Source organism: Phaseolus vulgaris, chromosome 7 (genome assembly GCF_051622355.1).
Source record: "Phaseolus vulgaris cultivar YP4 chromosome 7, ASM5162235v1, whole genome shotgun sequence".
Lineage (NCBI taxonomy): Eukaryota > Viridiplantae > Streptophyta > Magnoliopsida > Fabales > Fabaceae > Phaseolus > Phaseolus vulgaris.
This window is the reverse complement of record NC_143504.1, coordinates 26,375,925-26,400,337: the sequence shown is the minus strand read 5'-3', so window position 1 is coordinate 26,400,337 and position 24,413 is coordinate 26,375,925. Positions and strand designations below refer to the sequence as shown.

General features: G+C 43.5%; 1 protein-coding gene across 1 annotated transcript; it reads right to left on the bottom strand.

Moving 5' to 3' along the window:
• Window positions 1-8,651: 8,651 nt before the first annotated feature.
• LOC137825141 (uncharacterized) lies at window positions 8,652-10,088 on the bottom strand. Its single transcript, XM_090304774.1, has 2 exons — window positions 9,042-10,088; window positions 8,652-8,939 (listed from the first exon to the last, which is right to left on the bottom strand). Exons 1-2 carry the CDS (start codon window positions 10,086-10,088, stop codon window positions 8,652-8,654), a joined length of 1,335 nt encoding a protein of 444 aa, XP_090160900.1.
• Between the last annotated feature and the right edge of the window lie 14,325 nt (window positions 10,089-24,413).

Below are 24,413 nucleotides of genomic sequence, written 5' to 3'. Positions count from 1 at the left end.
TTCACCCTTCGTCCCCGTGAATACCTAAAACACAGAGCACAAAGGGCGGCCTCGCGACCGTTTGCACTCCGACGCTCAAGTCAGTAATGGCAGAAAACACCGTGCACCTTCGTATCGGAACACCGCAACTACAATGTTCAGAAGGTGCGTAACTGAATTCTAACTGATTTCTCTCTCGTTCTCAAATCACTCGTGCGTATAGTGTGTAAGCGTCAAATGAATTGAACGCACCTTAAACTCCTGACAACGAGAGCTTTTATACCTCGTCAGTGCTTCTGCCACATGTCTCTTTCTAACTTAAGAGCAACTCTGTGTGGGAGGCCTTACGACGTTGTAACCCAACTTAAGAAAATCCCAGCGTGTAAGTCTCCCTTCCTCGAAGTGCATCTGGCGCAGGGGGTGACTACCTGGGTGCCAACTCATGCACCCCAGCCTCTAGTCACTTGCCCTCGGAGTATTTCTGCTCTTCTCACGTACCATGCATGCATATTACCCCCTGGGACGTGGCCCTCTCCTGGGTAGTATCTGTCCTAGTGGTTCTCCAAAGGTGGCGCGTACTGTCGCGTCTCCACGCCTCATGCATAGGTACTTCGCGAGTCGGGTCTCTCCCTACTGGTACTAGGAGTATGGCTTTGGAGCCACCTTTCTCTTCTATTGTTACTCTTCTGAGGTACCGAGGCCCGAGGCCTCCACGCCCCTACCGTACCGCCTCCTACTGTGCCGCCCCCTCCACGGTCACTCCTACCGGTGGGTATCGGGGGGTGACACCACCCAATTGTAAATGCTTCTTGGTCCGAGCCTAGTCAACACCCGAGGCCGGTCAACGCCCGAGACCTGGTCGTCTCCCTTCTCATCTCACTGTGCCCCTGATGGGTCCCACCAAGTGTTGACTTTGGTCAACGCCCGAGGACGGGTCGGTACACAAGTCCCCCAGTCTTGAGCTGACAACGCCATTTTCAGCGAAAAGACTAAGGCCTCGCCCTACCGTCCTACGTGGCATTCTAGTGATGGGACGTTCCTGCGCCATGACGTGACACTTTGAGTCATGCGATAATCTTCCAACACGTGGCCCAATCACACGGTCACGACTTAACGTCGTTTGCGCTTCTCAAGTTTACGTTATAGCTTTCAAAAACGTGTGCTTCAGACACTGTTCCATCACCTACGCTCTCATTTGCTCTTTCATCTTCCTTCACCAAGCCTTCTCTGATCTCTCTCCTCAAACCCAAGACCCTCGCTTCTTCGATCACCCAAAGGTATGGTTTTTCTGCGTTGATGGCTTTTACTCTTGATTTTTCATATTGATATTACTGCCTGGGACTGTTTACATTCTTGCATTCACTCTTCCCTTCTCATTCTCCTCGTTCCCCTGTTCTCTGAACTTCTCGCGTGGGTAAGGTTTTTCTGGGTTTTCTTTCGCCTTTGACGCCATAACCTTTGTTTGCTAAACCTTTGCTCTTCTTCTTCTCCGCGTACAAAAACCACCGCTAACCCTCCACCTCCCAGTGTAAACTACAAACCACTTTACCCTTGGGCCTCTGACGAGTTGCTCGCAGAAACTTCAACCCTAACCTCCTTTTTCGATTGGAGGGACCATCTGAATAGCGAACCGGGGTGCAAGGGTAGTGCCTTTGGGAGGAGGCACGATGCTTATATTTTCGTTCGTCCCTGCACCGTGGGTGAACCCGTATGTGTAGACAATCGCTCGAATGGTGGGGAACCATTCTTCTTCTTCTACCAAACTGTTTTCCAACGCGTCGGAATGCGCCTCCCTTTCACAAGCTTCGAAAGGGAGCTTCTAACAGAGGTGAACGTGACTCCAGCCCAGCTATATCCCAACAGTTGGGCTTTCATCAAAGCTTTTGGAATCCTCTTCAGCTACTTTGGGTGCTATCCCCTAGTGGACGTCTTCCTCCATTTTTTCTAGGCAAAGAGCCCTGAGAAGAATTTATGGGTTAGCTTCAGCGGCATTGCCGGGAGGATAATCTTGTCCTTCTACCAGCAGTCTTACAAGGGCTTCCGAGGGAAATTCTTCAGGGTGTGCAGCTCCCAAGCTGACCCCATTTCCTTAGATGGGTTCCCCTTGTACTGGGTAAAGGAACCTAAACTGAAGAAAGCCAAGACTCTGGACGAGCTAAACTCGACTGATCGCGAGATATGCCAAGTCTTGGCTGGCTTAGGGGTAGTATTCAACACCGCTGAACTGATTAAGCACGAATACGACCCCGCTGCATTGACCAAACATATCGGTATGGGAGTAATCCCTTCTTTACTAACTTTAATTCTCTGTCTTTGTTTATGCCGTTTCCTTTGCACATTTTATAAACTGTTCTCACACTGCTTTCATGGCATGCTTGACCCATAACTATTTCTTTCTGGTGTAGACATGATGCTAGGAAAGGAGAAACGGAAAAGGTTTGCTAAGGTCTTGACCGCCCGTGGCAAGGCCAATTCTGGTGGGGCTGGTGCCTCTAGACCCCCAGCCCCCGAGGCTTTGGCTACCATAACTCCAACCTCCCCTGCCCCAACCTTGTCAATGCCTGCACCTGCTCAAACCACTCCAAACCCCCCTTCACCTCAAACCGTTCCAACTCCCACCTCCACACTTCCAATCGAAGCTATCCCATTGGCCATGGTTGGGACTTCATCTCCACCAGCCCTCCTTGACAAAGGAAAAGGGGTGGTGATCGTTCCCTCCAGCGACAAGGAGGATACCGCTGAGGGCCCAGTCTTCAAGAGGAGGAGGACTACCACAGTGGCTACATCCCACTCCACCTCTAATAAAGATGCTGAACCTCTGAGGGATCACCCTCCCAGTGCCCTCACACCTCCTAACTACACGGCGCTGGGGGAAGGAGCTGAAACCATCCCTGAGCCCACTCCTGCACCAGCTCCAGAGCTTTCTCGAGCCATCCAATACTTACTGAAGGGCTTCCAACAGGTACCCCCGGAAGACCCATCTTGCAAGGCCATGAAGGAGAATGCTCTTCGTTCCTTTGGGGAATACCTTTCAGTTGCCAGCTCTTGGCGGAAGGAAACTGAAGCTAAGGCTAGGGAGTTGGCCTTGCTGAAAGAACAAATGATCGACCAAGCTCGCCGCTGGTTCAATCAAGAAGCCGCTATCAAAGAGGCCCTAAAAGTGGCACAAAAGGCTGAAGAGGCAACCAACAAAAGACTTCATGTAGCGGGCCAAACATATACTGAACTTGTGGCCAAGGTAGTGTCCCTTCATGAACAAATAGTTGAGCTAAAAGTCACCGAGGCCTCCAAAACCAAAGTGACCAACCTTGAGGCACGCTGCGCCTCTCAAGAGGTAAACTTAGGCAAGGTGGAAGCTAACCTCACTGCCAAAAATGAAGCTTTTGATCTGCTGAAAGCTGAGCTGGCTGCCAAGAACGAAGCCTTTGACCTGATGAAGGCGGACCTCACCAAACAACTTGCTGAGAAGGCTGAGGTCTTGGCAGCCATGGAGAAAGAACTGGCCTCCCAGGCTGCACGTTCCCAAAAGGTCGAGAAGGAGCTCCTCGACGATGCTACCAACGCCTTTGCTACCGGATTTGAAGAGGCCCTATCTCAGGTGGTCTGCGAACACCCTGAGATGGACGTCTCCAATTACGGCCCTACAAAACACGTTGTCGAAGGAAATGTCGTGCCCATAGAATTTTCTGAAGATGATTGACTTTCCTTCTCGTTGTAAAGTTTGAACACTGTTCTTTGTTTTGTACACTTTAAAGCTTTACCTTTGCTTACTCTTATTCGCTGCTTTCAAGATGTTTATGTTATTTATCTTTGCTTTCCTTTGCTTAGCTTTGCTACTTCCTCGACAATAGGTAGCACGCGCTCTTCCTTTTTATCTTTCTTGCTAAGTCAAAGTGTATGTCTCTCACTTGCTCCCAATCTCTTTCCTTTCTTAACTCGCAAGAAACTCTTAGCTTGATCTTTGCTTAACCTTCGTGGCCCTGAGGCGTTTGCTGCTGAAAGTGTTACTGGCCTCGACATCGCTTAAAGGCGAAGGAGGACTTATCTTCCCTGGCCTCAACATCGCTCAAAGGTGAAGGAGGACTTATCTTGGCCGAAGCCTACTCACTCGTACTGGTGCCCACACTCGAGGAGAGACCTGCTGAAAGCAAGGTCGTTTTGTCCTCAGTGTGTCTAGACACTGGGACAAAGTTGAGCTTGGTGCCCACGCCCGAGGAGAGGCCTGCTAGGAGCAGTGCCGTATCATCCCCGGTGTGTCTAAACACTAAGGCAACTAGTCCTTATCTCTTCGCACTTGGTGCCCACGCCCGAGGAGAGGCTTGCTAGGAAGCAGTGTCGTTTCGTCCTCGGTGTGTCTAAAACACCAAGGCGGTCAGTGTACTTGGTGCCCACGCCCGAGGAGAGGCCTGTTGAAAGCAGTGTCGTTTTGTCCCCGGTGTGTCCAAACACCAAGGTGGCCAAGGACTTGGTGTTTACGCCCAAGTTGAAGGTTTTCCGAAGGATGGCGCTTCTCCTATCTGGCGTGTATCTGCACCAAGTCGCCTGGCTCCCCACTGCTCCGAACTTCCTTTCTACCTGATGCCCACGCTCGAAGGAGGCGCCCCCCGCCACTTCCTTGCGAGGGGTCTAAACATCAGGGCAACTAGGGCTAGTCGTTCTCACCTAGGGAGGAGGCGTCCCGAAGGAATCCATTAACTCCTGCCCAGGGACAAGACGCCTGAATTTTAACTAGGTTATGCTTACCTTTCGCACTCGACGTCCACGCCCGAAGAGTGCGCCCCCCGCCACTCCCTTCGGGGTGTCTAAACGTCCGAAGCGGTTTGCACGCTTGGTGTCCACGCCTAGAGGATATATCCGCGTCCCTCCTGCTGAGGTGTCTAAACACCATGGTGGTGGGTTTGTTTCTTACCGAACCGCGTCACTTCTTTTTAGCGTTTCTTTACATTGTAATGAGGAAAACTTAAGACAATGTATGCTCAAACTGATTTTTACTTGGGTGACCTCATTAAAACACCCCCGAAAGGGAAAAAAAGTGTCCCCTTAAACTGTATTCTACATAGAGTTTTTTAACTGAAATAAAACTTCAAGTTTGCCGCGTTCCAAGTGCGCGGGATGGGGCCTCCTTCCAGAGTCTCAAGCTTGTATGACTTGTTCCCTCGAGCCTCGGTCACCCTGAAGGGTCCAATCCACTTGGGAGACAACTTGTTTTCCAACTCATATGGATGAGCCTTCCGCATGACCAAGTCAGCCACTTGGAACTGCCGCGGCTTCACCTTGGAGTTGTACTGATGCTCTACCCTTCTCTTCACAGCCTCAACCTTGATTCTTGCCTTTTCTCTGGCTTCGTCCAACAGGTCTAAGTTCACCCTCCTCTCCTCATTGGACTCCTCAGCCACAAAGCTCTGGAAACGTGGTGAGCTCTCGTGGATCTCTACCGGGATCATCGCGTCCGATCCGTATACAAGGCTGAATGGCGTCTCCATGGTGGAAGACTGGGGCGTGGTGTGATAAGCCCATACTATCCTGGGCACCTCCTCCGCCCAAGTTCCTTTGGCCTTCTTGATCCTCCTCTTCAACCCCCTCAGTAGGATTCTGTTGGCAGACTCCACCTGCCCGTTCGACAGAGGGTGCTCGACAGATGCGAACACCTGCTTGATGCCCACATCTGCGCATAGCTTTCTCAGTTGCTGGCTTGCGAACTGAGTACCGTTATCTGAGACAAGGCGCCTCGGTACGCCGAAATGACACACAATATTTTTCGAAACAAAGTGTTGTACCTTGTGTGCGGTGATTTGCGCCACCGACTCTGCTTCTATCCACTTCGTGAAGTACTCGATGGCAACTATCAAGTACTTCATCTGCCTTATTGCTAACGGGAAGGGCCCCAGAATGTCAATTCCCCACGTGTGGAAAGGCCATGGGCTGTAAATTGACCTCAGCTCTTCTGGTGGCGCCTTGTGCTAGTCGGCATGCAGTTGGCATTGCTTGCACCGCTGGGCGTACCTTACACAGTCCTCCTTCACAGTCGACCAGTAGAAGCCTGCACGGACCACCTTGGCCACCAAAGACCTTCCTCCTACGTGGCTTCCGCAAATTCCTTCATGGAGCTCAGATATTATCCTTGTACACTCTTCTCCACTCACGCATGTCAAGATCGGGTGCGTGAACCTGTGTCTGAATAGTGCCCCATCCACGAGAGTGTACCTCGTGGAATTTCTCTTTATCTTCTTGCCTTCTTCAGGCTCTGCTGGGAGTATCCCATCCGCGATGTAGCGCCTATAGGGCATCATCCACGTGTCCCCTTCTTCCAGGACGCACACTTGCATGGGGTCCTCCTCTTCTGGCGAGGCCGGGTAAACACTTATGCTGGGTGCCCTCGCCGTGTCCTGAATCAAGGACCGATGACTCCTCGACCTTCCTTTGAACGCGTTGATCTGAAGGACGTCCACCCTGTTATTCGCCACAAACGTTCGTGGCATCTTGAGGGTCTCTTGGATGATCGTCCTCTGCCTTCCCCCCTTGCCAGAGCTGGCCAGCTTGGTGAGCAGGTCAGCTCGGGCATTCTGCTCTCTTGGGACGTGGACCAACTCGAACGCCACGAATGCCCCTTTCAACACTTGAACATATCTCAAATATGCCGCCATCTGCGGATCTTTAGCTTGGTACTCCCCGGTCACCTGCCCCGTGACCAGTTGTGAATCACTCTTCGCCAGCAGGCTCCGCGCACCCATCTCCTTGGCTAGGAGCATCCCAGCTATTAGGGCCTCGTATTCTGCTTGGTTATTGCTTGCTTTGAGCGCAAACTTCAGGGCCTGCTTGATCAACAAACCGTTTGGCCTCTCCAGGATCACGCTGGCTCCACTCTCTTGCTGATTGGAGGACCCATCCACCGAGAGCACCCACTAGGAGCCCACCTCTTCCTCTTGCTGTGTGCTTCCTGGCAAGAGCTCCGCCAAGAAGTCTGTGTATACTTGTCCCTTGATGGACCCCCTGGGCTCGTACAGGATATCAAACTCTGATAGCTCTACCGCCCAGCGGACCATCCTCCCTGCGACATCTAGCTTTTGCAACACCTTCTGGATGGGGAGGTCCGTCAGTACTACTACCGTGAAGCTTTGGAAGTAGTGACGGAGCCTCTTGGCCGAGAACACCATCGCCAGAGCCGCCTTCTCTAAAGACTGATACCTCGCCTCCAGTCCCTGCAAGACCTTACTTACGAAGTATATAAGTTTCTGGGTCTGGTCCTACTCCTGAACCAGCACAGCGCTGATCACCCACTCGGTCACCGCAAAATACAACCGGAGGGGCACACCTGTCCGTGGCTTACAAAGCACGGGAGGAGCCGCCAAATACTCCTTGAGCTTGAGGAATGCCGCCTCGCACTTCTCGGTCCATACGAACCTACTGTTTCTTTTTAAGCACTGGAAGTAAGGATGCCCCTTGTCTCCTCCAGTCGATACGAATCTGGACAGAGCGGCCATCTGCCCTGTCAACTGCTGCACCTCTTTCACCGAGGCGGGACTCCTCATTGCTAGAATCGCCGCACACTTGTCTGGGTTCGCTTCTATCCCCCGCTCGGTGAGTAGAAAACCCAAAAACTTACCCGCCTCGATCCCGAAGACACACTTCTCGGGGTTCAGCTTGAGGCGGTACTTAGCTATTGTGGCGAACAGCTGTTCCAGGTCAGCTATGAGCTGCCCTCTCTCTTGGGAGGTCACCACCATATTGTCTACATAGGCTGCACATTCCTACCCAGCATAGGTGCAAGGATCCTAATCATCAATCTTTGGTAGGTGGCGCCTGCATTCTTCAACCCGAACGGCATGACCTTGTAGCAATAACAACACGTTTCGGTCATGAATGCCGTTTTGCACTCGTCGCGGGGATGCATCTTGATCTGGTTGTACCCCGAGAACGCATCCAAAAAGCTTAACATCTTACAGACCGAGGCGCTGTCCACCAACGCGTCGATGCTGGGCAGGGGATACGAATCCTTAGAGCACGCCTTATTCAGGTCAGTGAAGTCCGCACACATCCTCCACTTCCCGTTCGCCTTCTTCACTAACACCACGTTGGCCAACCACTCAGGGTACTGGATCTCCCTGATGTGGCCAACGCTCAGCAGTTTCTTGGTCTCTTCCTGTACGACGAGGCGCCTTTCGTCATTGAACATCCTCCTCCTCTGCCGCACAGGATGAACCTTGGGGTCCATGGTGAGATGGTGGCATAAAAAATCCGGGTCGATGCCGGACATGTCCGAGGCGGACCACGCAAAGGCATCCAGATGACGTGAGATTACTGCCGCCACCTGGTCCTGCTCTTCCTGACTCAACAGTCGTCTCAGCTTGAAAGTCTTACCACCGATCTGCCTCTCGACCATGTTCTCGGCTGGCTTGGGTCGCCTATCTCGGGCGCTCTCTGCGCAAAACACGCCCCCGCGCCCCTCCCTTCTAGGCGTCGCCTCAACATGCGCTTCCTCCATGGGCGATGCCGCCTCGGGCGTCTCCTCCATGGAGACCGCCTCCTCGGGCGCCTCCTCCATGAGCACTGCCTCAACGGGCGTCTCCCCCACGGGTACCGTCTCCTCCACGGGCTCTACCTCCATGGGCGTACTCGTGCTGGGTGGGCGCTCCACCACCATAAACACGCCTCTCTTTGTTTTTAGGCTATTTTCATAGTACTTCTTTGCTTCCTGTTGATTGGACTTGATCACGATCAGGCAGCTTCAGCTTCATGTGCCATGTCGACGACACCCCCCTCAGCCTGTTCAGAGCTGGCCTCCCTAGCAAAATGTTGTACACCGAATTGGCGTTCACAACTAGATACCATATATTGTCAATACGCGACGCCGTACCATCCATGAACTTCGTCCTCAGCTCTAGGTAGCCATGTACCTCCACTTGGTCCCCTGCGAAGCCATACAAGCACTCTGTATATGGCCTCAGCAGATCAGGGGACAACTGCAGCTTGTTGAATGTGGACCAAAACATCACATCCGCGGAACGACCCTGGTCCACGAGCACCCGATGCACCTTCCTCCCTACGGTCACGACCGAAATAACCACAGGGTCATTGTCGTGGGGGACGACATCGCGGAGATCAGCCTTCGTAAATGCAAGGTTGATGTCCAGCGAGTCGTCCGCCGCCTGCTCGGCCATCGAGTTCACTGATCGCACGTACCTCTTACGCTGAGAGGCAGTGCATCCAACTCCTGAAAAACCACCAGATATGGTGTGCACCTCCCCATGGATTGGCATCTCATGGGCCTGATCCTCTTCTAGTACTGCCAAGGCCGTGGCTGCGGATGACCCCGCCATATAATCTTTCAAAAACCCACTCTTTACTAGCTCGTCCAACTGATGGCCCAGAGCCAAGCAGTTGGTGATCTGATGCCCGAACGCCTGGTGGAATTCGCACCACGCATCCTTGTGTGGTCCCAACACTTTATCTGTCTTCGCGAAGACCCTCAGCCTATCTGCGATGTTAGGCACTACGATAAGGTCCTTCAGTTCTACCATGAAGTTATGCCTAACCGACCTGTTCTCCCCTGTACGCCCCCTCGCCTGGGGCTTCCTCGCCTCGTAGGGGTGCTTCCTTTCTTGACCTATCCTCCCTGTCGCGACTTCATTCACCCTGGCGGGCTGTGAACGCGACTGTGCTCTAAGGCGGGCGGGTGCAACACTCGCGCGCTTCTCGCACACTTCCCCTTCCGTCGCGATGTGCTCCACCGCGCGACGCCTTATCTTTGCGAAAGTTCTAGGCGATTCCTGATGATCGACTCGCAGAATGGCCCAGGGCAGATCCCTTTCCTGAATGCATACACAATCATCGGCTCTTCTGTGGTGCCAACCTTCACCACCTGTGCCCCGAAACGGTTGATGTACTCTTTCAACGTCTCCCCCCTGATACTGCTTCACATCGAAGAGATCATACGACACTGACGGGGGAGCCCGGTTTGCGATGTACTGCTCACTGAACAGCTGCGAGAGTTGCGCAAAGGAGGTCACGTGACCGTCTGGAAGGCTAATGAACCAGTCCATGGCCATACCTGTCAACGTGCTCATCAAGAGCTTGCACCTCACAACGTCAAAACCGTCAACTAGCATCATCTGCGTATGAAACGCAGTGAGGTGTGCCTCTGGATCCTCCATCCCCGTGAACGTCACCTTCGGACCCACGAAAGTGTGCGGGATCACTGCCTCCATGATAGATTGCGAGAATGGCATAGGAAACTCCCTAGGTGGCGTAAAACACTCGCGATCCTCTGTTTCACGATTCCCAGGGTGGTTGTGCAACCCACGACGCAACTCTTCGTTCGCGCGGCACAACTCCTCATTCCTTGCTTGCGACGCCGCAAGATCCACCTGAATGCACTCTTGCTCTACCTTCGACACCGCCATCGCCTCTTGAAGGCCTTGTATCATCTCCATGACCTGCTGCAAGGTCATGTCATCACTTTCTGCGCGCGTCGTCGAACTTTGCCTCGTTGTCCTCATTCTTCGAACTGTTACTGTGAATCTTTGAACTTCCTTTGGTAGAACTGAACGAAACTTGAGGATTACTTGTAAATCTTGCAAGAATCTTGAAAGACCTCCATGAACCTCGCTGCTGAACCTCCAACTACTTGCGGTGGGACTACCGTTTTAAATCGGCCCCACGGTGGGCGCCAAATGTTCCTGCCGGTTGACCAGATTGACCTTCGTGCGTAGCTAAGACCTGCGTATCAAGGACTCCTTCTTCCTCGTTCCAAACCTTCACCCTTCACCGCTGTGAATACTTGAAACAGAGAGAACAAAGGGCGCCCTCGCACCCGTTTGCACTCCGGCGCTCAAGTCAGTAATGGCAGAAAACACCGTGCACCTCTGTATCGGAACACCGCAACTACAATGTTCAGAAGGTGCGTAACTGAATTCTAACTGATTTCTCTCTCGTTCTCAAATCACTCGTGCGTATAGTGTGTAAGCGTCAAATGAATTGAACGTACCTTAAACTCCTGACAACGAGAGCTTTTATACCTCGTCAATGCTTCTGCCACGTGTCTTTTTCTAACTTAAGCGCAACTCTGTGTGGGAGGCCTTACGACGCTGTAACCCAACTTAGGGAAATCCCAGCGTGTAAGTCTCCCTTCCTCGAAGTGCATCTGGCGCGGGGGGTGACTACCTGGGTGCCAACTCATGCACCCCGGCCTCTAGTCACTCGCCCTGGGAGTATTTCTACCCTTCTCACATACCATGCATGCAAATTACCGCCTGGGACGTGGCCCTCTCCTGGGTCGTATCTGTCCCAGTGGTTCTCCAAAGGTGGCGCGTACTGCCGCGTCTCCACGCCTCATGCATAGGTACTTCGCGAGCCGGGTCTCTCCTTACTGGTATTAGGAGTATGGCTTTAGAGCCACCTTTCTCTTCTATTGTTACTCTTCTGAGGTACCGAGGCCCGAGGCCTCCACGCCCCTACCATACCGCCTCCTACTGTGCCGCCCCCTCCACGGTCACTCCTACCCGTGGGTATCGGGGGGTGACACCACCCAACTGTAAGCGCTTCTTGGTCCGAGCCTAGTCAACGCCCGAGACCTGGTCGTCTCCCTTCTCATCTCACTGTGCCCCTAATGGGTCCCACCAAGTGTTGACTTTGGTCAACGCTCGAGGACGGGTCGGTACAATTCTGGATCCACCAATCCATAACAGAATTAGGCTTTTGAATTCAGCATTATGAAAATCAATAATTTATGCAAAATTTGTTTCCAAAATACCCCCTTATCCAGAAAAAAATGATTCAATTCTAGATTGATGAATCCGTAGCACACTCCCAGATCTTGATTTCCAGTAATCACAGTGCCCATTTTCAAATAAAAGGTCAAGGTCAGTTTCAGGATTTAGAAAATTGTGGGGATGTAGGTAGAAAAACGTAGGGGTGCAGGAAGATGAAGCCCAACATTTTTGCAGGTTCCTTCCTGATGGGCTCACTTTAACACTGAATTAGAAAAAGTTACGATAGATTGTTCTTGCACCCCTACGTTTTTCTTTTGCACCCCCACAATGTTATGCAAAGATAATTCTATTCCTAATATTTTCTAAAAACCCTAAATGCACACAACATCCACACTCTACTTTTTCTTTTCCTTTGCACACAGACTGCACACAAACTGATTGCATTGCTCTTTCTACGGCAGTGTTGCTCCATCTCTTGACATAGGAAGGTGTTTCTCTTGGTGGTGGTCGGTGGTGTCCCAAGCGACTTGGTGGTGGTTCGGTGGGTGGTTCTCTATTCGGAGAAGAATGTAAGTATTTTATTTTTAGATCAATAATTCCATTTTTTTTTGGATTTTTGTTTTCGCATTACATATGTTGTGATTCCAGACAATGCAGTTCGCTAGGTTGACGGAACAGGGAATCTGCACTTTGTTTTTCGTCTTCTAGAATATTGAATCCACAAAAATTCCAAATTGGTGCATCCATAAATCTTCTTGATTGATGAGTTCGATAATCTTCCAGATTTGCGGATTTGTAGTATGTTTTCAAATTTCAGAATCCATAATGCAAATAATGCATTATGGATTCACAAATCCATAATTCGAAACATGCATTCCAAATCACAAATCCATATGTCAAAATAACTTCCGGACCAACAAATTTGTAACAAAAATTAGGCTTCCAGATTTAGCAATTCGTAAGTCAATAATTTATTAAAAATTTGCTTCTGGAATACCCCCTCATTCATAAAACAAAATGATTTACTTACGGATCGGGGAATCAGGAAATCATATTTTCACTTCCAGATTGATCAATCCGTAGCACAATCCCAGATCCCGATTTTCAAGAACCACAAAAACTTCATAACCACCCAAGTTCTTAAAAAAACTTAATTCTTACATCTAAAACCCAACCAATACTTCGACAACGCAACCCGCTCCTTCACCTTTCTTTGAACCCTCCACCAACGCCTCAGATGAATGAAGAAGAAGATTAGTGCCAAACCAACTCATCCACGGTACCGTTTTTTAAATAAAAGGTCAAGGCTAGTTTTGAAATTTTAAAAATTGTGAGGGTGTAGGAAGAAAAACGTAGGGATGCAGAAAGAAACTTCCAAAAGTTACCTATGACAATGGGCCTCAGGTTGAAGAAAAGATAATTTAAGCCAGGTTGTTTCTTCTTGCAACTCCGTAACATCCATAGTTCACGGAAAAAGATCAATTTATCTTCAAAAAATACATTTTAAAATTTGGAAATGTATTTTTTCTATTTACACCTTCCAAATTATAAAATCTGAAAGATATTTATGGATTTAGAAATACCTTCCTGATAATACCTTTCATGAGGTATTTCTAGAATCTGAAAGGTATTTCTAGATGCATAAATACCTTTATGGATCATCCATTCCAAAATTAAAAACATTAATAAAATAAAAGATACTTTTAGTATTTTAACAAGTATGGGATGCCACAAGAAACTATGTAGGTGCATGAAGAAAACAACATTTAAGCCACTCAAAATGTTTCTAGCCAACTAGTATGGGTCTTGTATTATTATGAGGGTTTTTACTTTTGTAGTTTCAACTTGCACCTCATAAGTTCAAAATACTTTTTTACCCTTTGGAGTTTTATATGAAATTGTCTCCTCTTGAAAGAGCTTGTGTTGTGTTGCTGCTTCAAATTTGGAATTGAAGAATTTCGACGTAGCGTGGTGGTGTTTGGGATGGTGTTTTAAAGTCGCTTTTGTCAAGGTAAAGTGGATAAGGCCTGGAAGGTGATTATGTTTCGTTTTGTTGGTTGTAATGGTGAAGGTCCATTGAAAAAAATTCAGAACACATATTTCAAAATGTGTTTTGGCAATAAATATTGGCTTTTGTATTGGTGTTTCTAGAAAGTGTGGATGTATATTTCAAAAAAGCACATTCCATTATAATGGGGTTGGGAGGTGAGAATTGTATTCCGGAGTCATATTTCTATAAACAAATTTTGTAGTGAAATCTACAATTATGGAAAAAATAAGGATTCTAAAAGTGTATGTTGAGAAAGTAATCTAGAAAGCATATTCTAGAATAGTTAACGTTCCACAAAGATCTTTTAAAATAGTATTTTTTTTTTAGTTTAGGAAAGGTCAATCTGATATTTTAAATTTACATTTCAGAATACTCTTTTCATAATTATTCCGAACAAAATATTTTGGAATATAAATTTACTATTTCGATTTCAACTTTCTATGAGACATATTTTGAGTTATGGATTGACATTCCGAAAAGTAAAAAATTATGTTTTTTTTTTAGTTTTGTATGGACAACTACATTTCATTTTTGCAAAATTATTATGAATGAAGACTTTTATACGAGGATATCAGATGAGGTTCACATGTGTTCGAGTGTAGATGATGTTAATGTGGAGTATGTTGTATCTTGCAATGTATTGGATAATGAATGTAAGTGATGTGAGTTGATTTTAAGATTCATTAATTTGTGACACTTTAAGAATATGATGAGGAATTGACTAAAAGAAGACAAGGTGCAATACAATAAGGAGGCTTAAGGAAACATCAATGGAGTTCAATGCCTTCCAGATGATGAACCAAACTCATAGAACATGAGTGTCATATCCTTACACAACAATATAATGTGGAAATTGAAAGGAAAGCAAGATCAACACATTTAACCGAATATAAACACAATATAAAGCAAATGAACCGATTGGAATGAAGAAATAAGTGCAGAATTGAAAAGGAAACACAAGAACAACAAGAACAATCGGTAGAATTGAAGAACAAGACAACATAACCGTATAAAAATTGAAGTATGGAACGAAAATGGAAATGGAAGATGAAAGCAAGAAGAACTTATATGAATGAAGCCATGGAAGGGAAGAGCACGCCACTTGGATGGTGATTGATTCAAGATAAGTGCAAGATGCCGCCACTTGAGAGCTTCCTAAACTCACAAGATAGGACTACTAGAAGGAGAACAATTCTCATAACTCACACAATTTGTGTATAGTAACTTTTCTTCAAATTCCAAATCTGAATTTACATGAGCATAACACCTCTATTTATAGTGTGAGAGGGATGAAATTAAAGTGGGAAAATTCAAATAAGAAGCATTTGAATTTGGCGCCTATTTACATGTCACAAGGGAGGTGTGACTTGGTTTCTTTCTTTGACACCTCCTAAAACTACACCTACACCTTCTTTTTATGTCACATGGAAGGTGTGACTTATCTTTGTACATTGACACCCCTTATATCTATATCTACACCTTCCTTTTATGTTCTACTAAAAAAACTATTCAAAAGAATTTACAAAAGGAGACATCCAATGATGCTCATCTCCCAAAGCCTTGGCCTTGCTCCTAGTAATCCTTTGAGCTCATGGTTTGGGCTTGGGCCCCCACTAATAGGAAGAACTTCAAATGTTTTGGTCCTTGACCATTCCTCCTATTGATGGCATCTTTATTTGCTTGTTGAGATGACCCTTCAAGTATAGCATCCTTGGTAATCTTTATGTGTTTTTGAATCACATCATGCCCCCTAAGTTGGAGAGAATTCGTCCACGAATTCAACACTCCTGCATAAGACAAAGTCAATTTGCATTTAGATAAGAGAATGCAAGAAGAGATAGGCAAACTTGACTTAACATTTAGAAACGTTGGAAGTTCAGAAAAAGAGGTCCTATAGATAGACCATGTTGGAAAAGATTGTTTGGGAATGATGACATTCTTTGGAAAAAATCCTCTTAAATGGTGAAAACCATTAGGAGGTATGTAAAAATCATCCTTAACAATCTTTAACCAATATGGTGTGGAAGTAGGCACCTTAGGTAATGAAAAATACAAAGAAGAAGAATACCTTGGAGGCGTAGCACGAGTCAACAAAATTGATTTAGTTGATAAGGTATTGTGACTCTGTTTATCATGTACTTTATTTGCTTTTTCATTTTCTCTTTTAGTTTTCATTTTTATTTGGTCCTCATTGTTAGAATATATGACCTTAAACGAGAGGGGGGTGAATTGTTTAAGAGAGGTTTTTGAAAACTTTTTGAGGTTTAACAAAATTCTTTGTGTGAATCTAGAACAAGAATCAAGTTAGCTAAGAATATAAGCAATTAAACTGCAAAGCAATAAAAAAACAATCGGTTGTTATACTAGTAAAGCTTAAAAACAAAATTAAATGAGTTTAGAGTGAGGGAGAGATACACCAACAATTTATTCTGGTTCACTCTTAAGCCAAGAGCTACATCCAGTCCCCAAAAAACCACTAGGTAATCCACTAAGCAATCAAACCAGATTACAACACACAAACCACCAAAGTAGTGACCTTGAACCCTTCAAGAAACACACCCCCTTTGGCAAAACACACCAAAAGTATTGATCTTGATCACCTCTAGAACACACAACACTCATTGGCAACACAACACCAGAAATACAGTAGGTTGATAATGGATTACACTTGTTCACAGTACAAACCAAAATCAATACAATTGCAATCCTTTTCCACTCTCTTTGGAAACACAAAGCTTGATGTGAATGTTCAAATCTTAGAAACAACTTTGTCACAACTGAAAAAATCAAATATGTTTTCACTTCCCTGTTTGAAAACATAAACAAACCATTTATATTTTCCAAAGATTGGTCAAAGCAATTAATGAAGGAGCGTATTCAGTTGAAAAACATTTAAAGCACATTCAACAACCAAAACTGAATTCTGTTAGGATTTTCAAAAGAAACAATCGGTTGAAACCACGAAACAATCGATTGTTTGGCTTGACAGTTAAGTCAACCAAACTAAAATAATTTTCAACCTTTTCAAAACTCCTAAGAGTAAAACAACCGGTTGATTCGACAAAACAACAGGTTGTTTTTCACTTAGTTAGAAAAACACTCGATTTCATGTAAAACATGTCTATCATATTTCCAAGGCCTTCCTAAAAGAACATGAGTTGCTTCCATGGGCGCAACATCACATAAAACCTCATCTTTATACTTTCCTATGAAAAAGTTTATGAGGACTTGTTTGTTAACCATGATTTCACCCTTGGCACTAAGCCATTGTAATTTATAAGGCTTGGTATGAGAGATAGTGGGTAAGGATAACTTCTCCACAACTCTTGTACTAACCACATTAGTGCAACTACCCCCATCAATAATCAAGGAACATAACTTGTTGGTGATAAGACAGCGGGTGTGGAAAATATTTTCTCTTTGGGTATCATCAAAAGGTTTTGGAATTGTTCCCAACATTCGCCTTATCATCAATAAGTCACCTTCACAAGGTATGTCACATTCATATTCAATAAGGGCTTTGGAAGGGGAAGGGGAGTTAGATCTAGATGAGTTATCACTATGTTCACTAACTACTTGATCTCCTTTAACCATCATGGTTCTCTTTGTTGGAAAATTTAGGCTATATGGCCAAAACCTAAACATTTAAAACATTTTTTACTTGAGGTTTTGGTAGGTGATATAGGAGTAGAAGGTGAGGGTTTTGAATCCTTTGATTTGTAAGTGGACTCCTTTTTAAAATTGGAGGGAAAAGTTGAAGTAGATTTTTGTTGAGTTGTCCAAGATGTGTGGTAAAAGCCATCATTATGAGAATTTTTAAAAGAGTTTTTCTTGGAAAGTTGAGATTCTACCTTGATGGCAAGGTGAAACAATTTTTTTAAAGAAGAATACTCATAAAGTTCCACCAAATCTTGGATATCCCTTCTAAGACCACTAACAAATCTAGCCATTTTAGCTTCATCACTTTCTTGCATATCAACTTTAATTAAAAGCGTGTCAAGTTCTTTAAAATACCCATCCACACTAAGCGTGCCTTAATGAAGCTGTTGGAGCTTCAACAAAAGGTCTTTCCTAAAATGTGGAGGTACAAATCTAGCGCGCATGTAAACTTTTAAATCATCCCAAGAGACCACAAGCGACCTCTTGTTTAGGCCAATGTCCATAAGAGTTTTGTGCCACCATTGCATGGCATAGTCCATGAACTCTAAAGAAGCTAACCTAAACCTTTGGTCTTCTAGGACCTCATGTCCATGAAATATTTGCTTAACTTTGGCCTCCCATCTCAAATACACATTAGGATCCCCTTCACCACTAAAACTAGGTAATTTTACATAAGGCAAATAAGGCTTAGCCACATTTTGGCGCCTATCTTCAAAATTATGGTGCATCCTCCATTCGACTTCTTCATGATGTCCATAAGAACTTTGAGAAGTCCGTAAGGCATGCCTATGATGATGATGATGTCTTTTCTCTCGGTATTGGTGATTACTTGTGTTATCCAACTCCAATTTTTGGAGTCTTGCCTCTATTTGTCTTATCACCTCATCTCTTTGTGCAATAGTTCTTTTAGCATCCTTTAATTCATCAATGAGGATTGTTTTTTGAGGAGAATGAGGTTTAGAGGATTCTCCACTAGAAAAATTAGCCATTATAGCAAAGAAATACAAAAATAACACAAAGAGCAAACAATTAAAGAAAACTTGTTAGAAAAGAAAGAAAGCACTTGTGGTAACATGATAAAGAGCACTCAAACCACTCCAATAAAATTTTTCTTTCCTTAACCAAGCCTCTCTTGTGGATTGGATGAGCCTCAAGTGAAATATGCCAATGCAAAATACACTTACGCAAAGAACAAATCACCACAAAACTTGAGGAAACAAGAAAAGACAAGCAAGAAAAGGTGTAAACAAGAAATAGCTAAACCAAAATAGAAATAAAAGAGATGACAAAACAGTGAATAGAATATTGAATGAAAAAGACAATCAAGAAAATAAGGCACTCAAGAAAAGATATCACACAAATGGAACCTAGAGAATAGTACTAGAATTGGATGAAGAAAACTAAAAAACAGTACTACTGGAATTTGTAAAAAAAATTTGCGTGACTTTAAAGATTTATGCTAAACTGAATAATGCAAACTGAAAGTTGAAATTTAAACCACTGAAAGTTCAAGATCTTATCTCAAATTAGGCACTAAAATCACAGAAAAAAGTGCGGCAATTAATTGTGATAAATTTTTCAAAATCACTGTCGCTTCACTGTTTTTTTCCGCGCCAGAATTGCACACTGATTGTTTTTGATTTATCATTTTTTTTGTATTTTGAATTTTGATTCACTGTTTTTTCCACTTTTTCTATAACACTTCAAACTACTTAAATCAGAATTTTTCTCCAACAGAATTAATTTTCATAAGCAATTTTAGTCAGCACAAATACTGGAAAAAAAAGGAGACCTATTCTGGAATTAAAAAATAGAATTGAAACTTCAAAGACACAATGAAATTGATGTGTAGGAACTTGTATGGATGTAACAAACAAGCATGAACTCAATTCTAAAAATAAAAATGCATCAAAAGATCAAAAACAAAATTATAAAAACTACACTCTAAGAAAATCAATCAACCAAAATTATGAATAAAAGTACTATATAGAATTGATCACATTTTAGGAGAAACATGACTTTGACAAAACAAATATAGATTCAAAAATCAAAATGACTCAAACACAATTAATTTGTACCAATTAAAACAGCAAGAAAGACTCAATTAAAGCAAAAAAAAAAACAGAATCAACTAACACAAAATCAGAATTAAAGTGCCAATCAACTCAATTTTTTTTTTAACACAACCATAGCTTTAGATACTACAAGATGTGAGTTGATTTTAAGATTCATTAATTTGTGACACTTTAAGAACATGATGAGGAATTGACTAAAGGAAGACAAGGTGCATCACAATAAGAAGGCTTAAGGAAACATCAATGGAGTTCAATGCCTTCCAAATGATGAACCAAACTCATAGAACATGAGTGCCATATCCTTACACAACAATATAATGCGGAAATTGAAAGGAAAGCAATATCAACACATTTAACTGAATATAAACACAATATAAAGCAAATGAGCCGATTGGAATGAAGAAATAAGTGCAGGATTGAAAAGGAAACACAAGAACAACAAGAACAATCGGTAGAATTGAAGAACAAGACAACATAACCGTACAAAAATTGAAGTATGGAACAGAAATGGAAATGGAAGATGAAAGCAAGAAGAACTTCTATGAATGATGCCATGGAAGGGAAGATCACGCCACTTGGATGGTGATTGATTCAAAATAAGTGCAAGATGCCGCCACTTGAGAGCTTCCCAAACTCACAAGATAAGACTACTAGAAGGAGAACAATTCTCACAACTAACACAATTTGTGTATAGTAACTTTTCTTCAAATTCCAAATCTGAATTTACATGAGCATAACACCTCTATTTATAGTGTGAGAGGGCTGAAATTAAAGTGGGAAAATTCAAATGAGAAGCATTTGAATTTGGCGCCTATTTACATGTCACAAGGGAGGTGTGACTTGGTTTCTTTCTTTGGCACCTCCTAAAACTACACCTACACCTTATTTTTATGTCACATGGAAAGTGTGACTTATCTTTGTACATTGACACCCCTTATATCTTGATGAGAATCAAAAAGATGTCTTCAATAGAAGAAATGGACAAGGACCAAAGTATTTAAAGTTCTTCTTATTAGTCTTTGCAAAAGATGAGGCCCAAGCCCAAAGCCCAAGCCCAAGAAGACCCAAGCCCAAGAAGCCCAAGTCCAAACCATGAGGGGCAAGGCCAAGCATTAAATAAAAGAGCATCATTTGAATGACTCTTGTAGGAGGTGTGGATATTAAATAAATAGGTGTGAATGTATTAGAGAGAGTCACATTGTCCATGTGACTTAGTAGGGGGTGTAGGTGTAGTTTTTAGGAGGTGTCATAGTAGAAAAAGGTCACACCTCCCTTGTGACTTGTTTTTTGGTGGGAATTTCAAATGAGTTTCATTTGAATTTTCCCACCTATTTTTCAGCACCTCTTAGGCTATAAATAAGGTGCTTGCCTTTGTAAAATGCAGATTTGGAAATTAGAAGTAGAGAAACTATACTCAAGTTTAGAGAGAAATTGCGAGTCTTGTTGTCTTCTTCTTCCTTTGCCTTATCTTGTGTGCCAATTGTGAGCTTCAAGTGGCGGCAACCTTTCACTTATCTTGGAACAAGAATCCAAGTGGCGTGAATGCAGTTCCAAAGTCTCAAATCCAGCAAGCTTCACTCCATAAGTGTTCATTCTTTCATTTCTTGCAATTTCAATCGGTAGTTTCCAATGTTTAGTGTTTTTCATCCTTTTTCACCATTTAAATTTGTGCTTCCTAGCTTAGTCTTCAATTTGTGTTCGGTGCAGTAGTTATATCTTTCAATTCTGTTCGGTTTTCAATTGTTGTTCTTCAATTCTTGTTGCTTGATTCCATTTGACAATATATGGACTTCCATGTGAGCTTTGGTTCGGTGCAAAGTCTTGGTGAGTTCTTGAATTAGAACATTGATCCAATTCTAAGTAAAGTGCCAATTCATGACCAACTCGAGTTGCTCCTAAGAATATCAAAGAATCATGTATTCTTGTTATTGCATTCATATCATGTGGTATCAGAGCCCTGGCTTTTATATCTATATCTATATCTATATCTACACCTTCCTTTTATGTTCTACTAAAAAAACTATTGAAAAGAAATTACAAAAAGAGACATCCAATGATGCTCATCTCCTAAATCCTTGGCTTTGCTCTTAGTAATCCTTTGAGCTCATGGTTTGGGCTTGGGCTTCTTGGGCTTAGGCCTCCATGTTAAGAATACTAATAGGAAGAACTTCAAATGTTTTGGTCCTTGACCATTCCTCCTATTGATGGCATCTTTATTTGCTTGTTGAGATGACCTTTCAAGTATAACATCCTTGGTTAGATTTATGTGTTTTTGAATCACATCAGTAAGGCACATGTAGTGATATTACAACAAAAGAGGTAAACATTATTGACACATTCATATTTACATAATGTGTAGTTCTCAAGTGTATTTGGTTAATAAAATATGAAGTTGTATTATGTTTTTGTAGGCATTAGCTGTTAGAATTTAAAGCTTTAAACAAGAGGGAGGGTGAATTGTTTAATGAACGATTTCGAAAATACTGGACAAGAATGAAGATTAATGAAGAAGCACAGAAGAAGCAATCAAATTAGCCAAGAAAAAAAACTATTTTTAAATGATTCCAGAAAATCAATCGGTTGTTTATGCGAATCAACCGATTGTTTTTATCAGCAACAGTTTATAAAAACACAGTTCAAACAGTTTTAAAGAGTGAGGGATAGAGAAATTCACACAAGAATTTATACTGGTTCACTCTTAACAAGAGCTACATCCAGTCGTCAGCTAAACACTGAGAATTCACTATGTAATCAACCCTAGATTACAAACACACAAACACCAAAGAGGTGATCTTGAACCTGTTAAGAACACTCACCCTCTTTGATACACAATTCACTACAAGTCAGAACACCCTATGACTGTATACACCAACACCTTACAAGTTTTACAAATATGAAAACAAATACAAGTAAGAACAGAAAAGATCACACCTGATACAAAAGAATTACAACAGTTCCTATTCCACTCTTAACCAAAGCAAAGCTTTAAGCAATCTTGCAATCTTGAAAAACTTATTATTCTTTTTGGTAATTTGATCTCTCTCTATTCAGAGATGTAAACACCAGTTATGTAGTCTCAAAAATAGCTGTTTAAGACTTTTAATCAAGGGCCAAAATAGATTAGAATCATGGAAAAAAGATTTACCAGTCTTAACAAATTCTGTTAAGATTTTTAAAAAATAATCGATTGAAAACTCGATTCAACTGATTGAATTGACCTTGACTGTGAGGTCAACCAATTTCAGCTTTTTCAAATCCTTTTTGAAACCACTAAGTGTAAAACAACTGATTGAAACGATAAATCAACAGGTTGTTTTTCACTACTTTGAAAAACACTTATCTTTTGAAAGAACTTGATTGATTCAGTTTTGGATTAAGATAAGAGTGGATTTACAAATTCTAATCTACCAGAACCCATGCCCACAAGAAAAAACCCAGCCTTTAAGCAATCTTCATGGATTTGGAGACATTAAAGCTTTAAGTTCAATAATTTCCCCCTATTTGATGAAGACAAATCCCTGGTTTGCTTGGGATGTTCTGTTTGAATTTGACAATGCCTGCAAAACACAAAATGTGCATGTACCAGAGGTAATCATTTCCAGATATCATTAGCACCACAAAACCAGGTTTTACTTAGTGATTCCCATAAGGAAAATAAGTAAAATCAGTGTGAAAACTAGTGAAAGCAAGGTGCAAATCAGACTTGATGCAGTAGTTTAATCAAAATAGAGCAACAACTATCTAATCCATATAAACCAGTTTTAAAGCAGGATATGTAGTAGATATTAGCACATTACAAACCATATACTTCTTCCCCTATTTTTCTTCACAAATAGAATAAAAGGAGGAAAAAAAAACAACTTTAAAAAGAGAGGAACAAATGTTCAGATGATAAACCTGAAATAGAAAGAAAGCATAAAATTTCTTCAATCTTCTTGGACATATTGTAGCTCAAATAGCTGATTCTGCACAGCCTCAATCTGCTCATCCAGGTTTTGAAACCTTGCCACGCAGAACTCATGATGAGTTCTTTGATCATGTGAAAGTTGTTCAACCTATTCACCACAAGCCTTTCAAATGGAGACTTGGATGTGATTCGTTCTTCCATGTTTACATCACTTGGACCAGCTTCATAGGCACCAACAGGTTCATTAGTAGTAGTAGCAACTTACCCTTCCTTCTCTTCTGCAATGTGAGCTCCACTTGATGAGCCAACTTGGTCACCATCTTTGCTCACCCATCTTCCACCAACTTGCTTAGGGAGTCATTGCTGATTTCATTTGAGGTTTTGACAAACTTAGATTGTTGTTCTTCCAAATCCACTTCAAAATAGTGCAAAAATTTAGAAATTAAGACAGCATAAGGATAATGGTAGTCACTTAACCTTATTGACTTTTGCATATGCTCCTTGATGATGTGAATCCAATTAGCATTGAATGATTGTTGCCTCTTGGAGTTAGCATCCATGAGATAATGAAGGCAATGAGCCTTTCATTCAAATTTAATCCTCATGTTCCTGTCGGTTGACCAGATTGTGGTTAGTGCGTAGCTGCGACTCGCGTATCAAAGGCTCCCTCGTTCTTGATTCCAGATCTTCACCCTACACCGCCGTGAGTACCTGAAACAGAGAAGAACAAAGGGCACCCTAGCGGCCGTTTGCACTCCGACGCTCAAGTCAGTAGGCAGAAAACACTCTGCACCTCCGTATCGGAACACCGTAACTGTGGTGCTCTGAAGGCGCGCAATTGTATTCTAACAAACTCCTCTCTGGTGCTCAAATCACTCGTGCGTACAGTGTGTAAGCTCGCAAATGATTCAAGTGTGTGTAAGAATGTCAGAACGTACCTCACTAAGCTTTCAAAAAAGCTTATATACCTTGGGTTTCAGTGCTACTGCCACGTGTCACTTATGACTTAAGCGCAATTCCACGTGGAAGGCCTT

What these genes read in the sequence shown, in the direction of transcription:
- LOC137825141 (XM_090304774.1), bottom strand. Translation starts at nt 10,088, where the DNA reads ATGATGCTAGTTGACGGTTTTGACGTTGTGAGGTGCAAGCTCTTGATG. An exon ending in CCCACGACAATGACCCTGTG is followed by an intron (nt 8,940 to 9,041) that starts GTTATTTCGGTC and finishes AACAAGCTGCAG; the next exon opens with TTGTCCCCTGATCTGCTGAG.